The sequence below is a fragment of the Dipodomys spectabilis genome, unplaced genomic scaffold (assembly GCF_019054845.1).
Source record: "Dipodomys spectabilis isolate Male_0828 unplaced genomic scaffold, ASM1905484v1 ptg000492l, whole genome shotgun sequence".
Lineage (NCBI taxonomy): Eukaryota > Metazoa > Chordata > Mammalia > Rodentia > Heteromyidae > Dipodomys > Dipodomys spectabilis.
Window position 1 is genome coordinate 785,801 of NW_024871169.1, and position 20,922 is coordinate 806,722.

The following is a 20,922-nucleotide window of genomic DNA, read 5'->3' on the forward strand; positions in this document are numbered from 1 at the left end:
ATAAAGTTGCTTTCACTTAGAAAGGGGCTGAGAGGCAGAAAGTTATTTTGTAGCTACGGGAGGCAAAGGTAAGGGGTAGGGAAGTGAGTTGGTTTTCCTTATGTTGCTAGCAACATCTGGGGACTGAGTCTAAGGATGTGATCACTGTGGCTAACTGGCTACGTCATTAAAAGGAAAAGTTGCATGCAGTGACCCTTCAAGACTAGGGGCCTTGGGCCTCAACCCCAGGCTAAATAGATGCTTTAGGAAGGAAGGAGGTCAGCCAACTCTAGGACACCAGATGGCTTAGATCTTACTGCCAGCCAGAGGGAGGTAGATTTGAGCTAGACAAAGGGAGGTAAGCCCAGAGGGTAAAAAGGAAAGAAAAGAAAGATGAAGACCTGAGCTAGTCACATAGATGGATTTATCCAGTCAAATGGAGAAGGGCCCAAGCCTGTCCCACAGAGGAGATAGGCCCCTGGGGGGCCCTGGAGGACTTGTTTCCCTTGTGGTTTTTTGCACTTCCTGTTCCCTTGCTCACTGCGGAAGTTCCTCTTCTTACCCTACACCCATAGCTAAGCCGGAGAGGACAAGGACAGAAGGCATCATGAGTGGGGGCCTGGTTGGAGGAAGGCCTGGGAGTCGAGGGGCACCAGTGGTCCAGCAGAACATTCCTTCCACTCTCCTCCAGGAACATGAGAACCAACGAATCTTTGAGATGCTGGGCCGGAAATGTTGGGTGAGCTGGGGATCTTTTGGCCTCTCTCCCCTTCCTCTCTACCTCCTCCCTCCTTCCCTATCCTTCCCAATTCTTCCTCCCTCCCCCCTTCTCTCTTTCCTCCCTTCCTCCCCCTTTAGCGGGGTTCATTCATCCAAAGAAGATCTCAATGTCTACTCCCCTCCCCTCTGGTGACAGCTCTTCCTCTAGGCTCGTGACAGCCTCCAGCAAGAAAGGAGCAGGACTGGCTCCAGGACCCTCTGGCACCCTATAGCTTGAGCAGACGCTGCTGATCCTTGCTCTCTCTTCACAGACACTGGCCACTGCAGTTGTTCAGCTGTACCTGGCGTTGCCCCCTGGAGCCGAGCACTGGACCATGGAACATTGTGGAGCTGTGTGCTTTGTCAAAGATAATCCCCAGAAGTCTTACTTCATCCGCCTTTATGGCCTTCAGGTGACAAGCCCCCCCCCCCCCCACGTCCTACTGCAAGACAGTTCTCTCAACCTACAAAACCAGATCTTGTATCCACATTCCTGAGCCTTTGAAGGGATTGGTGCATTCTTGAGACTCAGAGCCAAAGACTTATCTTGGGCCAAAACTCTAATTAACTGTCTTTCTTTCTTTCTTTCTTTTCTCTTTCTTTCCTCTTTCTTTCTTTTCTCTTCCTTCCTTCCTTTCTTTCTTTCTTCCTTTCTTTCTTTCTTCCTTTCTTTCCTTCCTTTCTTTGTCAGTTGTGGGGATTGAACTCTGGGCCTGGGCACTGTCCCTCAGCTCTTCAGCTCAAGGCTAGCTCTCCGCCACTTGAGCCACAGCAGCACTTCCGGTTTTCTGGTGGTTAATTGGAGATAAGAATCTCATGGACTTTTCTGCCCAGGCTGGCTTTGAACCTCGATCCTCAGATCTCAGCCTCCTAAGTAGCTAGGATTACAGATGTGAGCCACCAGAGATCAGCTCTCTGATTAATTTTCTAAAGTAGATGACTGACCTCTGAGTCTCCATATCAGAAAATCTCTCTCTCTCTCTCTCTCTCTCTCTCTCTCTCTCTCTCTCTCTCTCCGTCTCTCCGTCTCTCTCTCCTGGAGTTTGTTTGGCAGGTACTCTACTACTTGTGCCACACAACCAGTCCTTTTAGCTATTTTTCAGATAGGGTCTCATGTTATGTTCCCCCGACCCTCCCCCTCCAGTCTAGACTACAGTCCTCCTATGAACAGTTTCCACATAGCTGAAATGATAGGTGTGTGCCATCGCACAGGTTTATTTGTTGAGATGGGATCTGCTAACTTTTTTCCCTAGGTTGCCCTCTAACAGATCCCTGATCTGATCTCTACCTCCTAAGTAGCTATGAGGTATGAGCCATTGTGCCTAGTCCATATAACTCACAAGTATTAATATAAATCTAAGCACAATCTTATTCACTAACTCAAAAAAAGAGCACCATATTTATACTTCAGCCTCAAATCTGTTCTAAATTAAGTGTGTTGCATGATCTCAGAACTGGAATTTGAATTTCTCAAATTGAAGCCCCCAAGTCCCACACTTAAGACCTTGAACTCCCAATCTAAACATCATACAGCAGTGCAGGATGTACTTTATCCCTTCATATCTGACATTTAAACCTCTGTCTTTTTTTATTCCAATACTGGGGCTTGAACTCAAAGCCTTGAACTTTCACCTGACTTTTTCCCCTGAAGGCTAGTGTTCTACCACTTGAGCTACAGCTCCATTTCTGACTTTTCAGTGGTTAATTGGAGATAAGAGTCTCAGAGACTTTTCCTGCCCAGGCTAGCTTCCAACTGTGAACTTAAGATATCAGCCTCCCAAGTAGCTATGATTACAGGTGTGAGCTACCAGTGTCTGGATAGACCTCTAGTTTTCTGATGCTGGTTTGGAATTTTCCAAAGTAGACTGTGGGCTCTCAAATCTGGATGTCACACTCCTGATCATAATGGCCTACCCTCCTTGCCAGCCTGTGTCTCCCCTCCCCTCCAGGCTGGCCGACTGCTCTGGGAACAGGAACTATACTCCCAGTTGATCTACTTCACACCCACTCCCTTCTTCCACACCTTTGCTGGAGATGTAAGTAGCCAGCAAGCCCTTGGGCTTCAGGTGGGATTTGTGGAGGAAGTGGGGCTGGGACCAGGGATAGGGATGAAGGCCGCTGACCCCCAGGCATATGTAGGACTGCCAGGTGGGACTGAACTTTGCAGACGAATGTGAGGCGCAGGCCTTCCAGGCCCTGGTGCAGGAGAAGATACAAAAAAGAAATCAGAGGCAAAGTGGAGGTAAGGAGGTAGGCCTTGGTGGAGGACAGAGTTTGGGCAGAGGTAACTGCACAGATAGGGGGCTAGAAAAGTACTTCTCACCGTTTTGGCTTCTAATCCACTTATCTAGCCACAGACAGACGCCACCTACCACCGCCTCCAGCACCAGCCAATGAAGGTGGGTCTTTTAGTTCAAGGGTGTGTGGGGGAAATAAAGAATTAGCTCTCAACTTAAGAGGAGGTCGTGACAGCTCTCAACCCATTAATCAGAGAGAAGAGGAGGCCTCCCACCTCTGCCCCCACATCCAGGTGGAGACCAAGGGAGTGAGTGATGATTTTTTCTTATGTCTTTGGATGAAAGGGTGGGTGGGTGGGTGGGGAGTGGGATGAGTAACTTAGTTGGAGCATAAGTGGGTAAAGGGGTGAGTGGCCAGAGGGATGGGTGGATGAGTGGATGAGTGGGTGGGTGGATGGATGGTAAATGGATAAGTATGTGATTGGATGAGCAGGTGTGTGAGTGTGTAGATGGATGGGTCAGCAGATGAATTGGTGGCTAAATTGGGGGGGGGGATGAAATGATGGAAACTTGAAAGTATGAAAAGATGTATAGACATACAGGTAGGTTATAGACAGTTGAACTGCCCTGTGGATAAATGGATGGCTACATGGGAGCATGTGTGGCAAATTAATGAATGAGGAAATAGATAAACAGTAAATAAATAATATTCTAACCACTGAAGAAAGCAATGATTAAGACCAGAGCAATAGCTCAAAATTAAGAGCCTGTGCCAGAGGCCCTGAATTAAAAAAAAAAAAAAAAAGGAAAGAAAAGAAAATAGAGAAAAAGAAAGCAGTGGTTAGTGTATAAGCTGGGCACCTGTGGCTCATGTTTATAATCTTGGCTGAGATCTAAGAGTCAGTTCAAAGACAGCCCAGGCAGAAAGAAAAAGCAAACCAAAAAACCAAGACTCTTATCTCCAGTTAACCAACAAAAAGCTGGAAATAGAGGTGTGGCTTAAGCGGTAGTGTCTGCCTTAAGCAAAAAAGCCAAGCAAGAGCACAGGGCCCTGAGCTCAAGCTCCAGTAGAAGCACAAAAAAGTGAAAGAGGGGAAGGTGGCTCAGTGGTAGAGCGCTTGCTTTGCATGCCTGAGGCCCTGGGTTTGATTCCTTAACACCACATAAGCAAAAAGAAAAAAGCCGGAAGTGGCACTGTGGCTCAAGTGGTAGAGCACTAGCCTTGAGCTGAAGAGCTGAGGGACGGCGCCCAGACCCAGAGTTCAGGCCCACTACTGGACCCACCCCCCCAAAAAAAAGTGAATGAATATTATTTTGTTTCTGTTTTTAGTAGTCGTATTAATAATTGTACAAAAGGATTACAATTGTATAAGTCTGAAATGTGAATAAGTTAGCAAATTAATCAGCCATTGAGCCAGAGAATGAATGACTCATTAGTTACAAGGTAAGTATGAGTGACTGTATAATTGAATGAATTATACAATATTTATTCATACATGTATATAACATATATATTTATGTATATATCGTATTTGTGCACATACAATCATTCATACACATAAATGTCTGAATGGTTTTAGGGAGTCCACCTGCTTCTACATAGATCTTAGACTTCTCATCTGTTCCTGCCATGACAGTCAAAAACACCCACAGACTCCCCAAACAGTATTCCAATTCCTCATCCCAATGTCTTGCTGGTAGGTAAGAGGATCAATGGTCTGTTCATCCTATTTTCCTGACAGGCCCACAAAGTGCCCCACTATCACTAGGGCTGGTAACAGTGGACATTCAGAACCCTGACATCACCAGTTCACGATACCGTGGGCTCCCAGCACCTGGCCCTGGCCCAACTGATAAGAAACGCTCAGGAAAGAAGAAGATAAGCAAAGCTGATATTGGTGCACCCAGTGGATTCAAGTGAGAATTTCTCCCACATAGGAGATCTGTGGATCCTGGGGGCAGGGAGGGGCATAGGAACAGGTATTCAAATGAGTGGATGGAAGGATGGGCAGATGGGTGGATGGGTAGGGGGGGGAATAAATGAATGGTTGAGTGAATGAATGGTTAGATTGGACATTGATGGATGGGCCAGGTGTCAATGGGAAATGAGTAAGTCAGTAGGGATGAGCCAAGGTGTCAATGGGAAATGAGTAAATCAATGGATGACTAGTGGATGAGTGTGTGAGCAGATTGTTTTGTAGGCTGACAGGTTCATTGGAAAGGTGGATGGGGATAGTTAGGTAAACAGGTATGGATGGCTGGGCAATTCATTGGATAAGTGAGCAGATGTATACGTTTTAATGAGTAGAAAGACCAGTGCATGGACAGAAAGGCGGGTACTTATATAGATCAATGGGTGCTTAGATATGTATGGGTGTAAGGACAGATTGGTAGACAAATGGGTAAACAGATGTGTGAGCAGATGGGTGGAGGGACAGATGTGTGGACAAATCAGTGGTCCAACGTATACAAGTGGATAGTGACAAGAGTTTCAGGTGAATAATTTGGCACTACACAGTATGGACCCTTCTAGTTTCATGACTCCTGCTCACACCCATTGTGCCCCCTCACAGCCTCTCTGAGCAGGAGAGGCCTAGAAAGCTTCACTAGGAAGGGAGGGCAGTGGGACTTCAACAGAGTCTCCTCACCTCCCCCAGACATGTGAGCCACGTAGGCTGGGATCCCCAGAATGGATTTGATGTGAGTAAATCCAGTCTCCTGCACCCCACTCAACTTCCAGCCATCCTTCCATAGACCACTACTGGAATCCCACTCCCAAATCCTGCCCTTCCCACATCCCTTTCAGAATTCTCCCTGGGATAGAGCCAATGGTAATTGTGTTTCCCCTTACTCCCGGCCTCTTCCATTCCTGGCAGGTGAACAACCTTGACCCAGATCTTCGGAGCCTGTTCTCAAGGGCTGGAATTAGCGAGGCCCAGCTCACTGACGCTGAGACCTCCAAACTTATCTATGACTTCATTGAGGACCAAGGCGGGCTAGAGGCTGTGCGGCAGGAGATGCGGCGCCAGGGTAAGTCTTCTACCAGCCCTAACAGTTGATAAATCACAGATAAACTGAAAGTCACTCCATTTTCCTGGGAATGTCTTATCTACACTGCTTTAACGGGGAGTTGATCCCTTGAGGGTAAACATTTTACCAATAAACAAACTGAAACTCAGAAGAAAAGGAGTGGAAAGCCAGGCACTTGTGGCTCACACTTGTAATCCTATCTACTTAGCTGGCTGAGATCTGAATATAGAGGTTTGAAGTCAGCCTGGGCAGACAAATCCAAGGAACTCATATCTCCAACTAACCAGAAAAAATTCCAGAAGTGGCTGGGTGCTGGTGGCTCATATGTGTAATCTTAGCTAACACAGGAGGCTAAGATCTGGGAATCACAGTTCAAAGCCAGAAAAAACAAAACAAAACAAAACAGAAGTATGGTAGAATGAGAGCTTTGAGTAAAAAAGCTCAGGGACAGTGGTCAGGCCCTGAGTTCAAGCACCGTGATTGAAGGGGGAAAAATAAGCCCGAGGTGGAGCTGCAGCTCAAATGGTAGAACATTATCCTTGAGCACAAAAATTTAGGGACAGCACCCAAGCCTTGAGTTTAAGCCCCAAGTGTGGCTCAAGCATGGAGGTGGTGGCTCAAGTGATAGAACACCAGCCTTGAGTGAAAAAGCCAAGTAAGAGCTTGAGGACCTGAGTTCAAGTCTCAGTACTGGCACAAGAAAAGGAATGAAAATATGCCAGGTGCCCATGGCTCATGCCTGTAATCCTAGCTACTCAGGAGGCTGAGATCTGAGGATCGTGGTTTAAAGCCAGTCCGGGCTGGGGCTGGGAAGGTGGCTCAGTGGTAGAGTGCTTGCCTTGCATGCATGAGGCCCTGGGTTCGATTCCTCAGCACCACATAAGCAAAAAGAAAAAAGCCGGAAGTGGCGCTATGGCTCAAGTGGTAGAGCGCTAGCCTTGAGCTGAAGAGTTGAGGGACAGCGCCCAGGCCCAGAGTTCAGGCCCCATGACCGGACCCCCCCCCCCCAAAAAAAAATGCCAGTCCGGGGCAAGGAAAGTCGGTGAGACTCTTATCTCCAATAAGCCACCAGGAAACCGGAAGTGGCCCTGTGGCTCAAGAGGTAGAGGGCTCTCCTTGAGCTGAAGAGCTGAGGGACAGTGCCCAGGCCCAGAGTTCAAGCCTTACAACCTACAAAAAAAAAAAAAAGGAGTGAAAATAATTGCACCTATGTGTTATTTTCTCTACACAGAGCCTCTTCCACCACCTCCCCCACCATGCCGAGGAGGGAACCAGGCCCCCAGGCCCCCTATGGTGGGGGGTAACAAGGGTCGTACTGGCCCATTGCCTCCTGTACCTATGGGAAATGTCCCACCCCCACCAACACCCAGGGGCCCTCCACCCCCAGGCCGAGGGGGCCCTCCACCCCCCCCACCCCCAGCCACTGGACGTTCTGGACCACCACCTCCTCCACCCCCTGCTGTTGGTGGGGCATCCATGCCACCTCCGCCTCCTCCACCCCCACCTCCACCCTCCATTGGAAGTGGGCCAGTCCCTCCCCCACCCCCTCCTACTCTTGGGACAGGGAGCAGCCTGGCCTCTGGTGGGGGTCGGGGGGCACTTTTGGATCAAATCCGGCAGGGAATTCAGCTGAACAAGGTAAGAATGGTAGGATGAATGATCAGGTCTCTGGGATTCAAGGGTGTTCTGTACAAGTCAGGATACTGAGATCAAGGCTAATATAGATGGGGGTGCTTTTGGAGGTTGAGTGACAGGGTTGGACATGGGTGGGGAATCTTTGATCTGAGTGTAAAGGAGGAGAAATAATAAGGAAGGCTCAGAGAAAAGCTTCTGTCTGCGTTGGAGGTATGGCTTAGTTGGTAGAGCATTAGCCAATGAGTGAAAAAGTCAGGTACTGGGCTCAAGTTCTAATCTCTGACCAAAAGAAAAGAAATGTTCCTTTCGCAGACCTAAGCCCTCTGGCCCTGTGCTACTTTTTGCAGACCCCTGGAGCCGTAGAGAGCTCAGCCCAGCAGCCACCACCTCAGACCTCAGAAGGGCTGGTGGGCGCCCTGATGCATGTGATGCAGAAGAGGAGCAGAGTCATCCATTCTTCAGGTGAGTCTACCCTGCCAGTGCTAGCATTGGCCTTATACCAACCCCACATGTTACCATCAATAGTGGCACTAGGGCTGGAGATGGAACCCAGTGACAGACTACTAATCGACCATGTTTGAGCCTCTGGCCAAGTTCAATTCTCATTATTGCAAAAAAAAAAAAAAGAAAAAAATAGTGAACCTTCGAGCATCTATTGATAGCCATATTCACATGAAGCCTCTTTCTTTCTTTTTAAAACTTTTTTCTTTTTGCTATTCCTGGGGCTTGATCTCAGGTACCGAGAACTGTCCATATGCTTCTTTTGCTCAATGCTAACACTTTACACTTTACCACTTGAGCCACAGCACCACTTCCAGCTTTTTCTGTGTATATGGTACTGAGGAATCAAACCCAGGGCTTCATGCATACTAGGCAAGCACTCTACCACTAAGCCACATTCCCAACCCCCTCTTCCTTTTTTTTTTTTTTTAAATCAAGACTTTTTAAAGTACCATATATTAGGCCAGGCACTAGTGGCTCACACCTGTAATCCTAGCTACTAAGAAGGCTGAGCTCTGAGGATCGAGGTTCAAAACCAGCCTGGGTAGGAAAGTCTGTGAGACACTTATCTCCAATTAACCACCAGAAAGTTGGAAGTGGTGCTGTGGCTCAAGTGATAGAGCTTTCGCTTTGAGCTGACAAGCTCAGGTCCAGAGTTCAAACCACACAACTGACAAAAAAAAATAAAGTAGCATTACATTATTCGTATGTAAGATGTTTCATTACGACATTTCCATACATGCTTACGATATACTCTCTTACGATATACCCCCATCACACTTCAACTCCTCCCCCCTTTTTCTTTTCGGTCGTGGGGCTTGAACTCTGGGCTTGGGCGCTGTCCCTGTGCTCTTCAGCTCAAGGTGAGTGCTCTACCACTTGAGCCACAGCACCACTTACGGCTTTTTCTGCTTATGTGGTGCTGAGGAATCAAATCCAGGACCTCATGCATGCAAGGCAAGCACTCTACCACTGAGCCACCCTCCCAGCCCCATGGTGGTTTATTGGAGACTTTCCTGTCCCTGCTGGCTTTGAACCATGATCCTCAGATCTCAGCCTCCTGAGTAGCTAGAATTATAGGCGTGAGCCACCGATGCCTGGCTTTGCCCAAGCTTTATCTGTAGCAGACTTCAGTCTCTCAGGACTGATCCCTCACTTCCTAGGTCCAGGGAACTCTCCCAGAGCCTTTGATCACCCCTCTGCCCATCCTGAGTCACATATCTCATCTCTCTCTCTCTCTCCCTCCAGATGAAGGTGAGGACCAGGCAGCTGATGAAGATGAAGATGATGAGTGGGATGACTGAGCTGTGGGTCCTTTGCTCCTCCTTATAGGCCAGTGGCTCTCACTTCACCTACTCTGTGCCCACCCTGCTGCCAGAGGTCCCCACTGTGAGCTTCTAGAGCCCAACCTCCAACGCTATCATCCTTACCTGACCTCCATACTCACCCTAGCAATGCCTAGAGTCCTTTTTATACAAAATGTTGCAATTTTCTGTGCTCAGGGATTTTTAAACAAAAATAAAAATGTTGTTGTCTCTCAAAATGTCAGTGCGCTTACATTCTAAATATGAAAGAATTTAAGTTCATTTCCCCTATCCCAGGTCCTTTTTTAAATTTATTCCTCTTTTTTTTTTGTCAGTCCTGGGGCTTGAACTCTGGGCCTGGGCACTGTCCCTCAGCTCTTCAGATCAAGGCGAGCGCTCTACCACTTGAGCCATAGCAACACTTGCGGCTTTCTAGTGGTTTATTGGAGATAAGACTTTCCTGCCTGGGCTGGCTTTCAACCGAGATCTTCAGATCTTAGCCTCCTGAGTAGTTAGGATTACAGGCGTGAGCCACAGGAGCCTGGCTTATTACCATTTTTTATTTAGCCTTCCATGTATATAATTTTTCATTTATTACATTATGCCCTCAGTCATGTAGAATATACTTCTCTCCACCCCCACACCTGCCTCCTTTTTCCCCCTTTTTTGAAGCTAGGGGGGCATTACTGGTGTTTGAACTCATGGCCTTTGCACTTACTAGGCAAGTACTCTACCCCTTGATTCATGCTCCCAGCTCTTTCTGTCTTCATTATTTGGGGATTAAGGTCTCTAATTTACGCCATTTGGGGTAGCCTGGACCTTGATCTGCTTATTTACACTTCCCTCCTAATTGGAATAACAGGCGCATACCACCAAGCCCAGTTTTTCACTCTCTCATTCTCTCTCTTTTTTTCATGTCAGTCGTGGGGCTTGAACTCTGGGCCTGAGCACTGTCCCTGAGCTCTTCAGCTCAAGGCTAGCGCTCTACCACTTGAGACACAATGCCACTTCCGGTATTCTGTTGGTTAATTGGAGGTAAGAGTCTCACGGGGGGGCTGGGAAGGTGGCTCAGTGGTAGAGTGCTTGCCTTACATGCATGAGGCCCTGGGATCGATTCCTCAGCACCACATAAGCAAAAAGAAAAGAGCCGGAAGTGGCGCTGTGGCACAAGTGGTAGAGTGCTAGCCTTGAGCTGAAGAGCTGGGGGACAGCGCCCAGGCCCAGAGTTCAGACCCCACAACCGGACCCAAAAAAAAAGAAAAGAGTCTCATGGACTTTCCTGCCCAGGCTGGCTTTGAACCTCGATCTCCAGATCTCAGCCTCCTGAGTAGCTAGGATTACTGGCGCCTGGCTTCACTGTCTGTCTTTTTTTTTTTGGGGGGGGGGGGGGGGAGTCCGGTCATGGGGCCTGAACTCTGGGCCTGGGCGCTGTCCCTCAGCTCTTCAGCTCAAGGCTAGCGCTCTACCACTTGAGCCACAGCACCACTTCTGGCTTATGGGGTGCTGAGGAATCGAACCCAGGGCCTCAGGCATGCAAGGCAAGCACTCTACCACTGAGCCACCTTCCCAGCCCACTGTCTGTCTTTTGAGATGAGGATCTTGCTATGTTGCCCAGGCTGGCTTGAACCTCTACTCTTGAGCTCAGGCAATCTTCCTGCCTCAGCCTCCAATATAGCTGAGGCTCCAGGTACCTACCACCATGTCCAGCTTTCCCTTGTTATTTATTTATTCAAAAATTTTGTTGTTGCCGGGCGCTGGTGGCTCATGCCTATAATCCTAGCTACTCAGAAGGCTGAGATCTGAGGATCTAGCATCCCTTGTCTATTTCCTTTCTTTTTTTTTGGGGGGGGGGGGTCCAGTCGTGGGGCCTTAACTCTGGGCCCGGGCGCAGTCCCTCAGCTCTTCAGCTCAAGGCTAGCGCTCTACCACTTGAGCCATAGCGCCACTTCCGGCTTTTTTCTTTTTGCTTATGTGGTGCTGAGGAATCGAACCCAGGGCCTCATGCATGCAAGGCAAGCACCCTACCACTGAGCCACCTTCCCAGCCCCCTTGTCTATTTCTTTGTGACTTTCTAACTCTATACAAATGTTCACTGCCAGGAAATATTTTATGGGCTAGGGTGGTATAGACATTCCAGGGGATGAGAGTCAAAGAACTTGAAGCTAGTTACTGGCTGTGGTAAGTGATAACTAGAATACTGAAGAGAGATAAAGGGGAAACAACATTCCAGAAGATAAGTCAGGGAAGAAGAGTCAGAGGAGGTGACTGTTGTGTTGGATCTACAGAGACAAAAGTAGTCCAGGGAACATTTAAGGGAAAAGCAAAGTAGGAAGCAGTCAGTGCAAAAACCCTAAGGTGACCAAAAGTTTGGCAAGAGTCTGAGTATGGTAAATGAGAGCTAGTTGTTGGAAACAAGAGGAATTTTTCTTTGTTTTTATTTTCATTTTCTTTGGTCTTGTTTGTTCTGTTATCTTTCTTTGGAGGGGAAGAGAGGCACCCAAATGAGAGACTAAGGGCGAACAAATGCAGCAGTGATACTCCCTAGATAATATGTTGAAAACAAACTATACAACTTGTGGGTGGGGACATGAGGGAAGAACTAAGAGCAAAGTAACAGGTGTCATTGTCCAAAAGAAATATATTCTTGTTTTTTTTTTTTTTTTTTTGTCGGCTTGAACTCTGGGCCTCTGAAAGCTGTCTGTCCCTCAGCTCTTCAGCTCAAGGCTAGCGCTCTACCACTTGAGCCACAGCACCACTGCTGGTTTTCTGGTGGTTTATTAGAGATAAGAGTTTCACGGATTTTCCTGCCTGGGCTGGCTTTGAACTGAGATCCTCAGATCTCAACCTCCTGAGTAGCTAGGATTACAGGCGTGAGCCACCAGCGCCAGACTTCAGAAATGTATTCTTTTTTTTGGGGGGGGGGGTCCAGTCGTGGGGCCTGAACTCTGGGCCTGGGTGCTGTCCCTCAGCTCTTCAGCTCAAGGCTAGTGCTCTACCACTTGAGCCACAGCGCCACTTCCGGTTTTTTTCTTTTTGCTTATGGTGCTAAGGAATCAAACCCAGGGCCTCATGCATGCAAGGCAAGCGCTCTACCACTGAGCCACCTTCCCAGCCCAAGAAATGTGTTCTTTATCTGACAAGTAACTGTAAATTTAAAATAATGGAAAAATGAAAGCTATTTATTTACACATATATTTAACTATCCTTCCTCACTTCCCTTCTTCCTTTTTTGTTCCAGTCCACGGGGTTGAACTTAGAGCCTGGATATGGTCATTTAGCTCCATTACTCAAGGCTGATACTCTACTACTTGCGTCATACCTCTACTTCCAGTTTTTTGGTCATTAATTGGAGATGATTCTTGTGGACTTTGCTGCCCAGGCTGGCTTTGAACCTCAGTCCTCAGATCTCAGTCTCCTGAGTAGCTAGGATTACAGGCGTGAGCCACTGGTGCCCAGCTTAATTATATTTTCAGTTCACACATAACAAGATAAAGAACATACGCAATGACCAGGCCCCCTTCTCATGCACAACCTGAATCCAATGATCCTTTTTTTTTTTTGTCGGTTGTGCCTCCTGAACTTTGGGCCTGGGCACTGTTCCTCTGCTCTCTAGCTCAAGGTACTCTACCACTTGAGCCACTACTGGCTTTTTCTGCAAACGTGGTATGGTGCTGAGGAATTGAATCCAAGGTCTCATGTATGCAAGGCAAAAACTCTACCACTGAGCCACCTTCCCAGCCGACCCCATGATCTTGATTGGTGGAGGATCCCCCTTCTCAGTTGTAAAATTCACCTTCATCCAGTTCCCAGTGCAAATGTCACAATGAAGGTAGCAATGTGTGTGTGTGTGTGTGTGTGTGTATAAAACCAGATAAATCGGGCTGGGAAGGTGGCTCAGTGGTAGAGCACTTGCCTTGCATGCCTGAGGCTCTGGGTTTGATTCTTCAACACCACATAAGCAAAAAGAAAAAAAGCCGGAAGTGGCGCTGTGGCTCAAGTGGTATTGCGCTAGCCTTGAGCTGAGGGACAACGCCCAGGCCCTGAGTTCAGGCCCCACAACCGGACCCCCTCCCCCCCCCCCAAAAAAAAACTAGATAAATCTGCTCTAGAATCCAGGAAAAATATCTACAGACTCACTTTCCAAACACCTATGTATAGGAATAATATTAGGTAACTGATATCCAAATGGGATCGCATAGAGTCCCTAGTCCTCCTCATCCCCTTTTTCCTCCATTTCTTTTCCCATAAAAAGTAGCAATTTAGCTGGTTATTGGTGGCTGCAATACTAGATATTCATAAGGCTGAGATATGAGAATCTTAGTTGAAAGCCAGCCTGGGCAGGAAAGCCTATGAAACCATCTCCAATAAATTACTCAGGAAAAAGCTAGAGGATCTGGGAAGGTAGCTTAGTGGCCTCGCCACCACATAAGCAGAAAAAGCCAGAAGTGGCGCTGTGGCTCAAGTGGTAGAGTGCTAGCCTTGAGCTGAAGAGCTGAGGGACAGTGCCCAGGCCCAGAGTTCAGGCCCCATGACTGGACAAAACAACAACAACAACAACAAAGTAAAAAAACCTCATTTCTATCTCCTGGAGATCATTTCAAGAAATATTATTTTATATGACCAGATGCACACACGCATTGCACTTTTGTGTTTAGTTAAATTATTTTGCCCCAGTGGCGCTGTAGCTCAAGTGGTAGAGCGCTCGCCTTGAGCTGAAGAGCTGAGGGACAGCACCCAGGCCCAGAGTTCAAGCCCCACGACCGACAAAAAAAAAAAAAAAAAATATTTTGCCCCAAGTAAAAAAGAACTTATCTATAAAGAGAGTCCAGAGAGGATAGAATTCTTTACTTAACAAGAGCAGGGGGGCTGACTACTCAGCTCCAGGGTGAGAGAAGACATCCTTTTAATTACTGAGGTCTGGCTCAATAGAAGAAGCAGGAGGGCCCTGCTTTGGGGAATATGTAGATTCGTTGTGTTGTTTAGCCCCAGGGGGCCCTGCTCTTAGTGCTGTATTTATGCTTAATGCTTTGCTGAGGCTGGCTCTCCACCCAACATGTGGCCTTTGTCTTAAAAAGCTTGGTGCAAGCAAGACACCAGTGCCTCAAGCTGGTAATTCTAGCAACTCAGGAGGCTGAGATCTGAGGATCACAGTTCAAAGCCAGCCAGGACAGGAAATTCCATGAGACTCTTAATTTCCAATTAACCAGCAGCAACCAGTGTTGCTGTGGCTCTTTCTTTCAGTCCAGGAATTTGCAAGTCCTGGATCTTGAACTCAGGGCCAGTCCTGGGACCTAAATTCAGGGTTTAGGTGCTGTCCCTGAGCTTTTGTGCTTCAGGCGAGTGCTCTACCACTTGAGCCACAGCTCCATCTCAGTCTTTTTTATAATTTATTTGAGGTAAGAGTCTTGCTGAATTTCCTGCCTGGGTGGCTTTGAACTGCAATCCTCAGAACTCAGCCTTTTGAGTAGCTAGGATTACAGATATGAGCTATTGGCAAGGAGCTGTGGAAGAGACTCATTCTCAATGAAGGCCCTGGAGTGCCACTTGCATCAGAAATGGATCTGGGTAGAAGAACTGACTGAAAAGCTGAGCTGTAGCTAGTGGTAAAGCACTATCTAGCATGCACAAGGCCTGGGTTTCCATCCCCAGTATAGCAAAAGAAAAGATAGGAAAGGGCTTGGGAATGTGGCTTAGTGGTAGAATGTTTGCCTAGCATGCATGAAGCCATGGGTTCAATTACTCAGTACCATATAAACAGCAAAAGAGTGCTAGCTTGAGCACAGAGAGGTTCAGGGACGGTCCTGAGTTCAAGCCCCAGGACTGGCAAAAACAAAAAACAAAAAACCGGAAAAGCAAAGCAAAGCAAAGAAATTGACTAAGTTTCCTGACCTCTCTGAGCCTGTTTCTCCATTTATTTATGAGAATAAAAAATGCCAGCAGGAGGCACAGAAATGGAAGGACAACTAGTGAACAAACAGCAGTGGTATCACTAGATACTATGTTGAAAACGAACTATGCAACTTGTGAGTGAGTCCGTTTTATTTTTTAAATGCCCAGCTTCTGAGCTATAGCAAAAATTACTTAGATGTGCCCTTGGTGGCTCAACCTTGTAATTTTAGCTGCTCAGGAGGTTGAGATCTGAAGATGGGGGTTCAAAGCCAGTCCAAGAAAGAAAGCCCATGAAACTCTTTTTTTTTTTTTTTTGGTCGGTTGTGGGGCTTGAACTCTGGGCCTGAGCACTGTCTCTCAGCTTGTCAGCTCAAGGCAAGCACTTTACCACTTGAACTACAGCGCCACTTCCAGTTTTCTGGTGGTTTATTGGAGATAAGAGTCTCAGGGATTTTCCTGCCTGGGCTGGTTTTGAACCGTGATCTTCAGATCTCAGCCTCCTGAGTAGCTAGGGTTACAGGCATGAGCCACTAGCTCCCGGCTCATGAAACTCTTATCTTCAATTAACCAACACAAGCCAGAGATAGAGCTGTGGCTCAAGTATCAGCCTTGAACAGAAAAAACTAATCAAGTGCTCAAAGTTGGGCTGGGAAGGTGGCTCAGTGGTAGAGTACTTGCCTTGCATGCATGAGGCCCTGGGTTCAATTCCTCAGCACCACATAAGTAAAAAGAAAAAAGCCAGAAGTGGCACTGTGGCTCAAGTGGTAGAGCGCTAGCCTTGAGCTGAAGAGCTGAGGGACAGCGCCCAGGCCCAGAGTTCAGGCCCCATGACCTGACCCCCGCCCCCCCCAAAAAAGAGCTCGAAGTTCTAAAGTCAAGCCCCAGTAGGGAATGGCTGGCGGCCCACACAAAGATGACTTTTTTGCAAAGTGTCTGCCCCTCTCAGATATCTAACAATGGTAACTGTTAACCCCACTGTTGTGTTGATGTTGTTGTTAGAACTGTGTTGTATCAACTGTTTGCAAAATGCACTTTTAAAATTTTTTATTATTATAAAGGTGATGTATAGAGAGGCTACATTTACATAAATCAGGTAATGAGTACATTTCTTGTGTGTATGTGCGTGTGTGTGTGTGAATCTTGGGGCTTGAGCTCTGGGCTTGTGTGCTGGCCCTGAGTTCTTCAGCTCAAGGCTAGAGCTCTACCACTTGAGCCACAGCATCACTTCCAGTTTTCTGGTGGTTAATTGGAGATAAGGGTCTCATGGACATTCCTGCCGGGGCTGGCTTTGAACCGTGATCCTCAGATCTCAGCCTCTTGAATAGCTAGGATTATAGGTGTGAGCTACCAGTGCCAGGTATGAGTACATTTCTTTTTGGATAATGTCACTCCTTCTTTCCTCCTCTCTCATTTTTTGTTTTTTGGTCAGTCATAGGGCTTGAACTCTGGGCCTGGGCGCTGTCCCTCAGCTCTTCAGCTCAAGGTTAGCGCTCTACCACTCCGGCCACAGCACCACTTCTGGTTTTCTGGTGATTAATTGGAGATAAGATTCTCACAGACTTTCCTGCCTGGGCTGGCTTTAAACCATGATTCTCAGATCTCAGCCTCATTAGTAGCTAGGGTTATAGGCAGAGCCACCAGTGCCTGGCATGTCCAGATTTTTTTTTGTTACTTTTGGAGCTTGAATTCAGAACCTGGGCACTGTACTTGAGCTTTTGTGCTCAAGGCTAGCACTCTACCACTTTGAATTCTTTTTTTTTTTTTTTTTTTTGCTTATGTGGTGCTGGGGAATCGAATCCAGGGCCTCATGCATGCAAGGCAAGCGCTCTACCACTGAGCCACCTTCCCAGCCCCACTCTACCACTTTGAACCATGTTTTGCTGGTGATTAATTGGAGATAAGTTCTCTGCCTTTCCTACCTGGGCTAGCTTCAAACCATGATCTTCAGATCTCAGCTTCCTGAGTAGCTAGGATTACAGATGTGAGCCACCAGCACCCAGCTTAAATCCAGTCTTATGGTTTGCGAAGGATAAAGCCTTTTCTTGACCTCAGCCTTGGGCAAGGTGGTATATAGTTGCTTTATTAATGCTCAATGGATACACAAATGGTTGGGAGAGGGGCATCATGGTAACAAGATGACTTCTTACTTTCTGAGGTTTCCTGGTTCATTTTTTAGATTAGCAGGAGATGCCCACTCCAACATTATTGTCAAGTGAAGTAATCCCCCATAGTCAAATCATACATTTTTCTTTTCTTTTCTTTCTTTCTTTCTTCTTCTTCTTCTTTTTTTTTTTTTTTTGTCAGTTATGGGGCTTGAACTCTGGGCCTGGGCCCTGTCCCTCAGCTCTTCAGCTCAAGGCGAGCGCTTTACCACTTGAGCCACAGCACCACTTCCAGTTTTCTGGTGGTTAATTGGAAATAAGAGCCTCATGGTGTTTCCTGCCCAGGCTGGCTTTGAACTGTGGTCCTCAGATCTCAGCTTCCTGAGTAGCTAGGATTAGAGGCACGAGCCACTGGCGCCTAGCTAAAAATCATACATTTCTGTAAATGGTAAAGCTGGAATTTGAACCCAGATGGTCAGGTTCTGGACCCCAAGATTTATATCTATATTATTCAAGTAGTAACAAGGACTGCTATCCGCTACCCAATACCTTTCCTCTAGATCCAGGTTGGCCGAAGTCATGACTTATGCCACTTTTTAAATTTTTTTGTTAGTGTGGGGCTTGAACTCGGGGCTTGGGTGCTGTCTCTGAGCATTTTTTGCTTAAGAATAGTGCTCTACTACTTTGAGCCATAGCTCCACTTCTGGCTTTTAGGTGATTAATTGGCAGTAAGAGTCTCAGGAGGACTTTTCTGCCCAGATTGGCTTTGAACTGCAATCCTCAGATCTTAGCCTCCTGAGTAGCTAGGATTATAGGCTTGAGAGCCCACTATGCCTGGGAACTTATTGTTCTCTTATGGGCAGTACAGGTCTCTTGAACTTCTGGAAATGGGAAGCCCTGGGTTGTCACAGAGATTGTGAGCACACAAGGACTGGTATCTGAGAGGGAATTAGGAAGGGAAAAGTCTGCATGGTGGGACTTCCTGTTGACTGTACCACCCATGGTAAATTGAGGCTGATGGGACCTCAGACCAACCAGCCATTTCTCCAGCAGGCAGCTGACAGCTAGACTGACAACAGACAGAAATATCAGTTTGATTAACTGTAATTCATGGAGTGACAGGGATAGGGGCAATTTGAGGAACTGATGGTATGGTTTCCTGAAGTTGTGAGGCACACATATCCAACTGAATGACAACCAAACCAGTTTGTGGCAGTGTCTGGCAGTGGCTACAGGCAGCCTCCACCCCCACCCTCCCACACCTGCCAAAGCCTAACAGGGTAGCTGACTGATGACCTAAGGCATTGCTTCTGGTGTCAATGGCTAAGTATTGTGAATGGCTTTTTCTAGGAATCATTTATATCATGCATAGCTGAGGGAAAACCTAAGTAAACCCTCTAGTTTCATTGACTATGTGTGCATGTATATGTGTGTGTGCGTGCTCGCGTGTGCGCATGCACACATGTGCACGCACAGGTGCATTGGTATTTGAACTCAGAGTTTCACACTCTTTTGGTTGTTGTTGGTTGTGGGGCTTGAACTCAGGGCCTGGACAAGCTCTTTTGCTCAAGGCTAGCACTCTACTACTTTGAACCACAGCTGCATATCCAGTTTTCTGGTGGTTAAGTGTATGTAAGAGTCTTGCGGGGCTGGGAAGGTGGCTCAGTGGTAGAGTGCTTGCCTTGCATGCACGAGGCCCTGGGTTCAATTCCTCAGCACCACATAAGCAGGAAAAAAATGCCAGAAGTGGCGCTGTGGCTCAAGTGGTAGAGCCCTAGCCTTGAGCTGAAGAGCTGAGGGACAGCACCCAGGCCCAGAGTTCAGGCCCCACGACTGGACCCAAAAGAAAAAAGAAAAAAAGTTCTTGCGGACTTTCCTGCAAGGCAGGATTTTTTTTTTTTTTTTGGCCTGTCTTGGGCCCTGAACTCTGGGCCTGGGCGCTGTCCCTCAGCTCTTCAGCTCAAGGCTAGCACTCTACCACTTGAGCTACAGTGCCACTTCTGGCTTTTATTCTGCTTATGTGGTGCTGAGGAATCGAACCAGGGCCTCATACATGCAAGGCAGCTGCGATCCTCAGATCTCAGCCTCCTGAGTAGCTAGGATTATAGGGGTGAGCTCCTGGCAAGGCCTCACATTCTTGCTTGGCTCTTTTACTCAAGGCTGGTGTTCTACCGTTTGAACCTTAACTTCGAATTAACTAGCACCAGCCTTGATAGGAAAAGCCAAACAAGAGCTTAATGCCCCAGTTCTTCCATCAACAAGGAAAAGAAAAAGAAATGTAAGTCTCCTCTGCATTTCATACTGTCTACTGATGCCTAGATTTTTTTTTTTGTGGTGCTAGAGGTTAAAACTCAGGGCTTGACCATATCAGTTTAGCACTGTACTACTAAGCTATGTTCCAGCCTCCTCCCCCCACTCCCCCCACCTCAGACTGTTTATTTTTCTTTCTGTGGGTCCTAAGGCTTGAAGTCAGTGCTTGATCTTGAGCTTTTTTGTTGTTGTTCAACTAGTGGTCTATGACTTCAGTCCAAATTCCACTTCTGGCTTTTTGGTGGTTAATTGGAGATAAGAGTATCGTGGAATTTCCTGTCTGGGCTGGGTTCACATTTTTTTTTTGTTGTTGTTGCTTGTGGGGCTCGAACTCAGGGCCTAGATGCTGTCCCTGAGCCTCATTGTGCTCAAGGTTAGCACTCTACCACTTGAGTCACTGTGCCTCTTCTGGTTTTTGGGTGGTTAATTGGTAAGAGTTTCACAGGGACTTTTCTGTCTAGACTGGCTTCAAACAGAGATCCTCAGATATTAGCTTCCTGAGTAGCTAGGATTACAGATGTGAAGTACTGGTGCCCAGCTTTGGTTCACATTTCACCTACTATTTTTTCTGTGTTTTTTTTTTCCTTCCAATACTGGGTCTTGAAACTTAGGGTTTGGGTACTGTCCCTGAGCGTTATTTTTCCCCCCTTAGAGCTAGTGCTCTACCACTTGAGCCACAGCTCCACTGCTGCCTTTTTGTTAATTCACTGAAGATAGTCTCAGGGACTTTGTTGCTCTCCTCAGATCTCTGAGTAGCTAAGATTATAGGTGGAGCAACCAGAACTCTGCCTGGATTTGTCTTTTTGGCCTTTCAGCACTAACAACCAATTCACACACACTGAATTTTTCTACACAACGGGGACCTTCTGACAAGTGGCCCCGAGTCTTCATCATACCTCTATTTCCTCCCAGGTCGTATCTATAACTTGATTGTGGTTTATATGAGAAGTGAGGGACTTAAAGTAACGGTAGTGACCAACTGACAGTGCAAATACCCAGACAAAGCTGGGAGTGATAGTTTGTCCTGACTTAATCCCAGACTGCCAGAGAGGTCTTGCTGAATGCTGCGGCTTAGTATTAGTTTCCTCTTGGGGAAAATAGCAGCTGATTCCATGTCAAGGGTAGATGGAGAGGAGGGCTGACATTAATAACATGGGGTATGGTTTGAGGGAAAAC

The 20,922-nt window shown here is 47.2% G+C and overlaps 1 protein-coding gene across 1 annotated transcript; it reads left to right on the forward strand.

The window, feature by feature from the left end:
- The first annotated feature begins 533 nt into the window (after positions 1-533).
- Positions 534-9,678, forward strand: Was (WASP actin nucleation promoting factor). The gene is made up of 12 exons (XM_042669266.1): positions 534-718; positions 1,011-1,151; positions 2,688-2,774; positions 2,878-2,980; positions 3,090-3,137; positions 3,230-3,283; positions 4,718-4,892; positions 5,633-5,675; positions 5,852-6,005; positions 7,237-7,643; positions 7,988-8,102; positions 9,390-9,678. Exons 1-12 carry the CDS (start codon positions 587-589, stop codon positions 9,443-9,445), a joined length of 1,515 nt encoding a protein of 504 aa, XP_042525200.1. The 5' UTR covers positions 534-586; the 3' UTR covers positions 9,446-9,678.
- Positions 9,679-20,922: the final 11,244 nt, after the last annotated feature.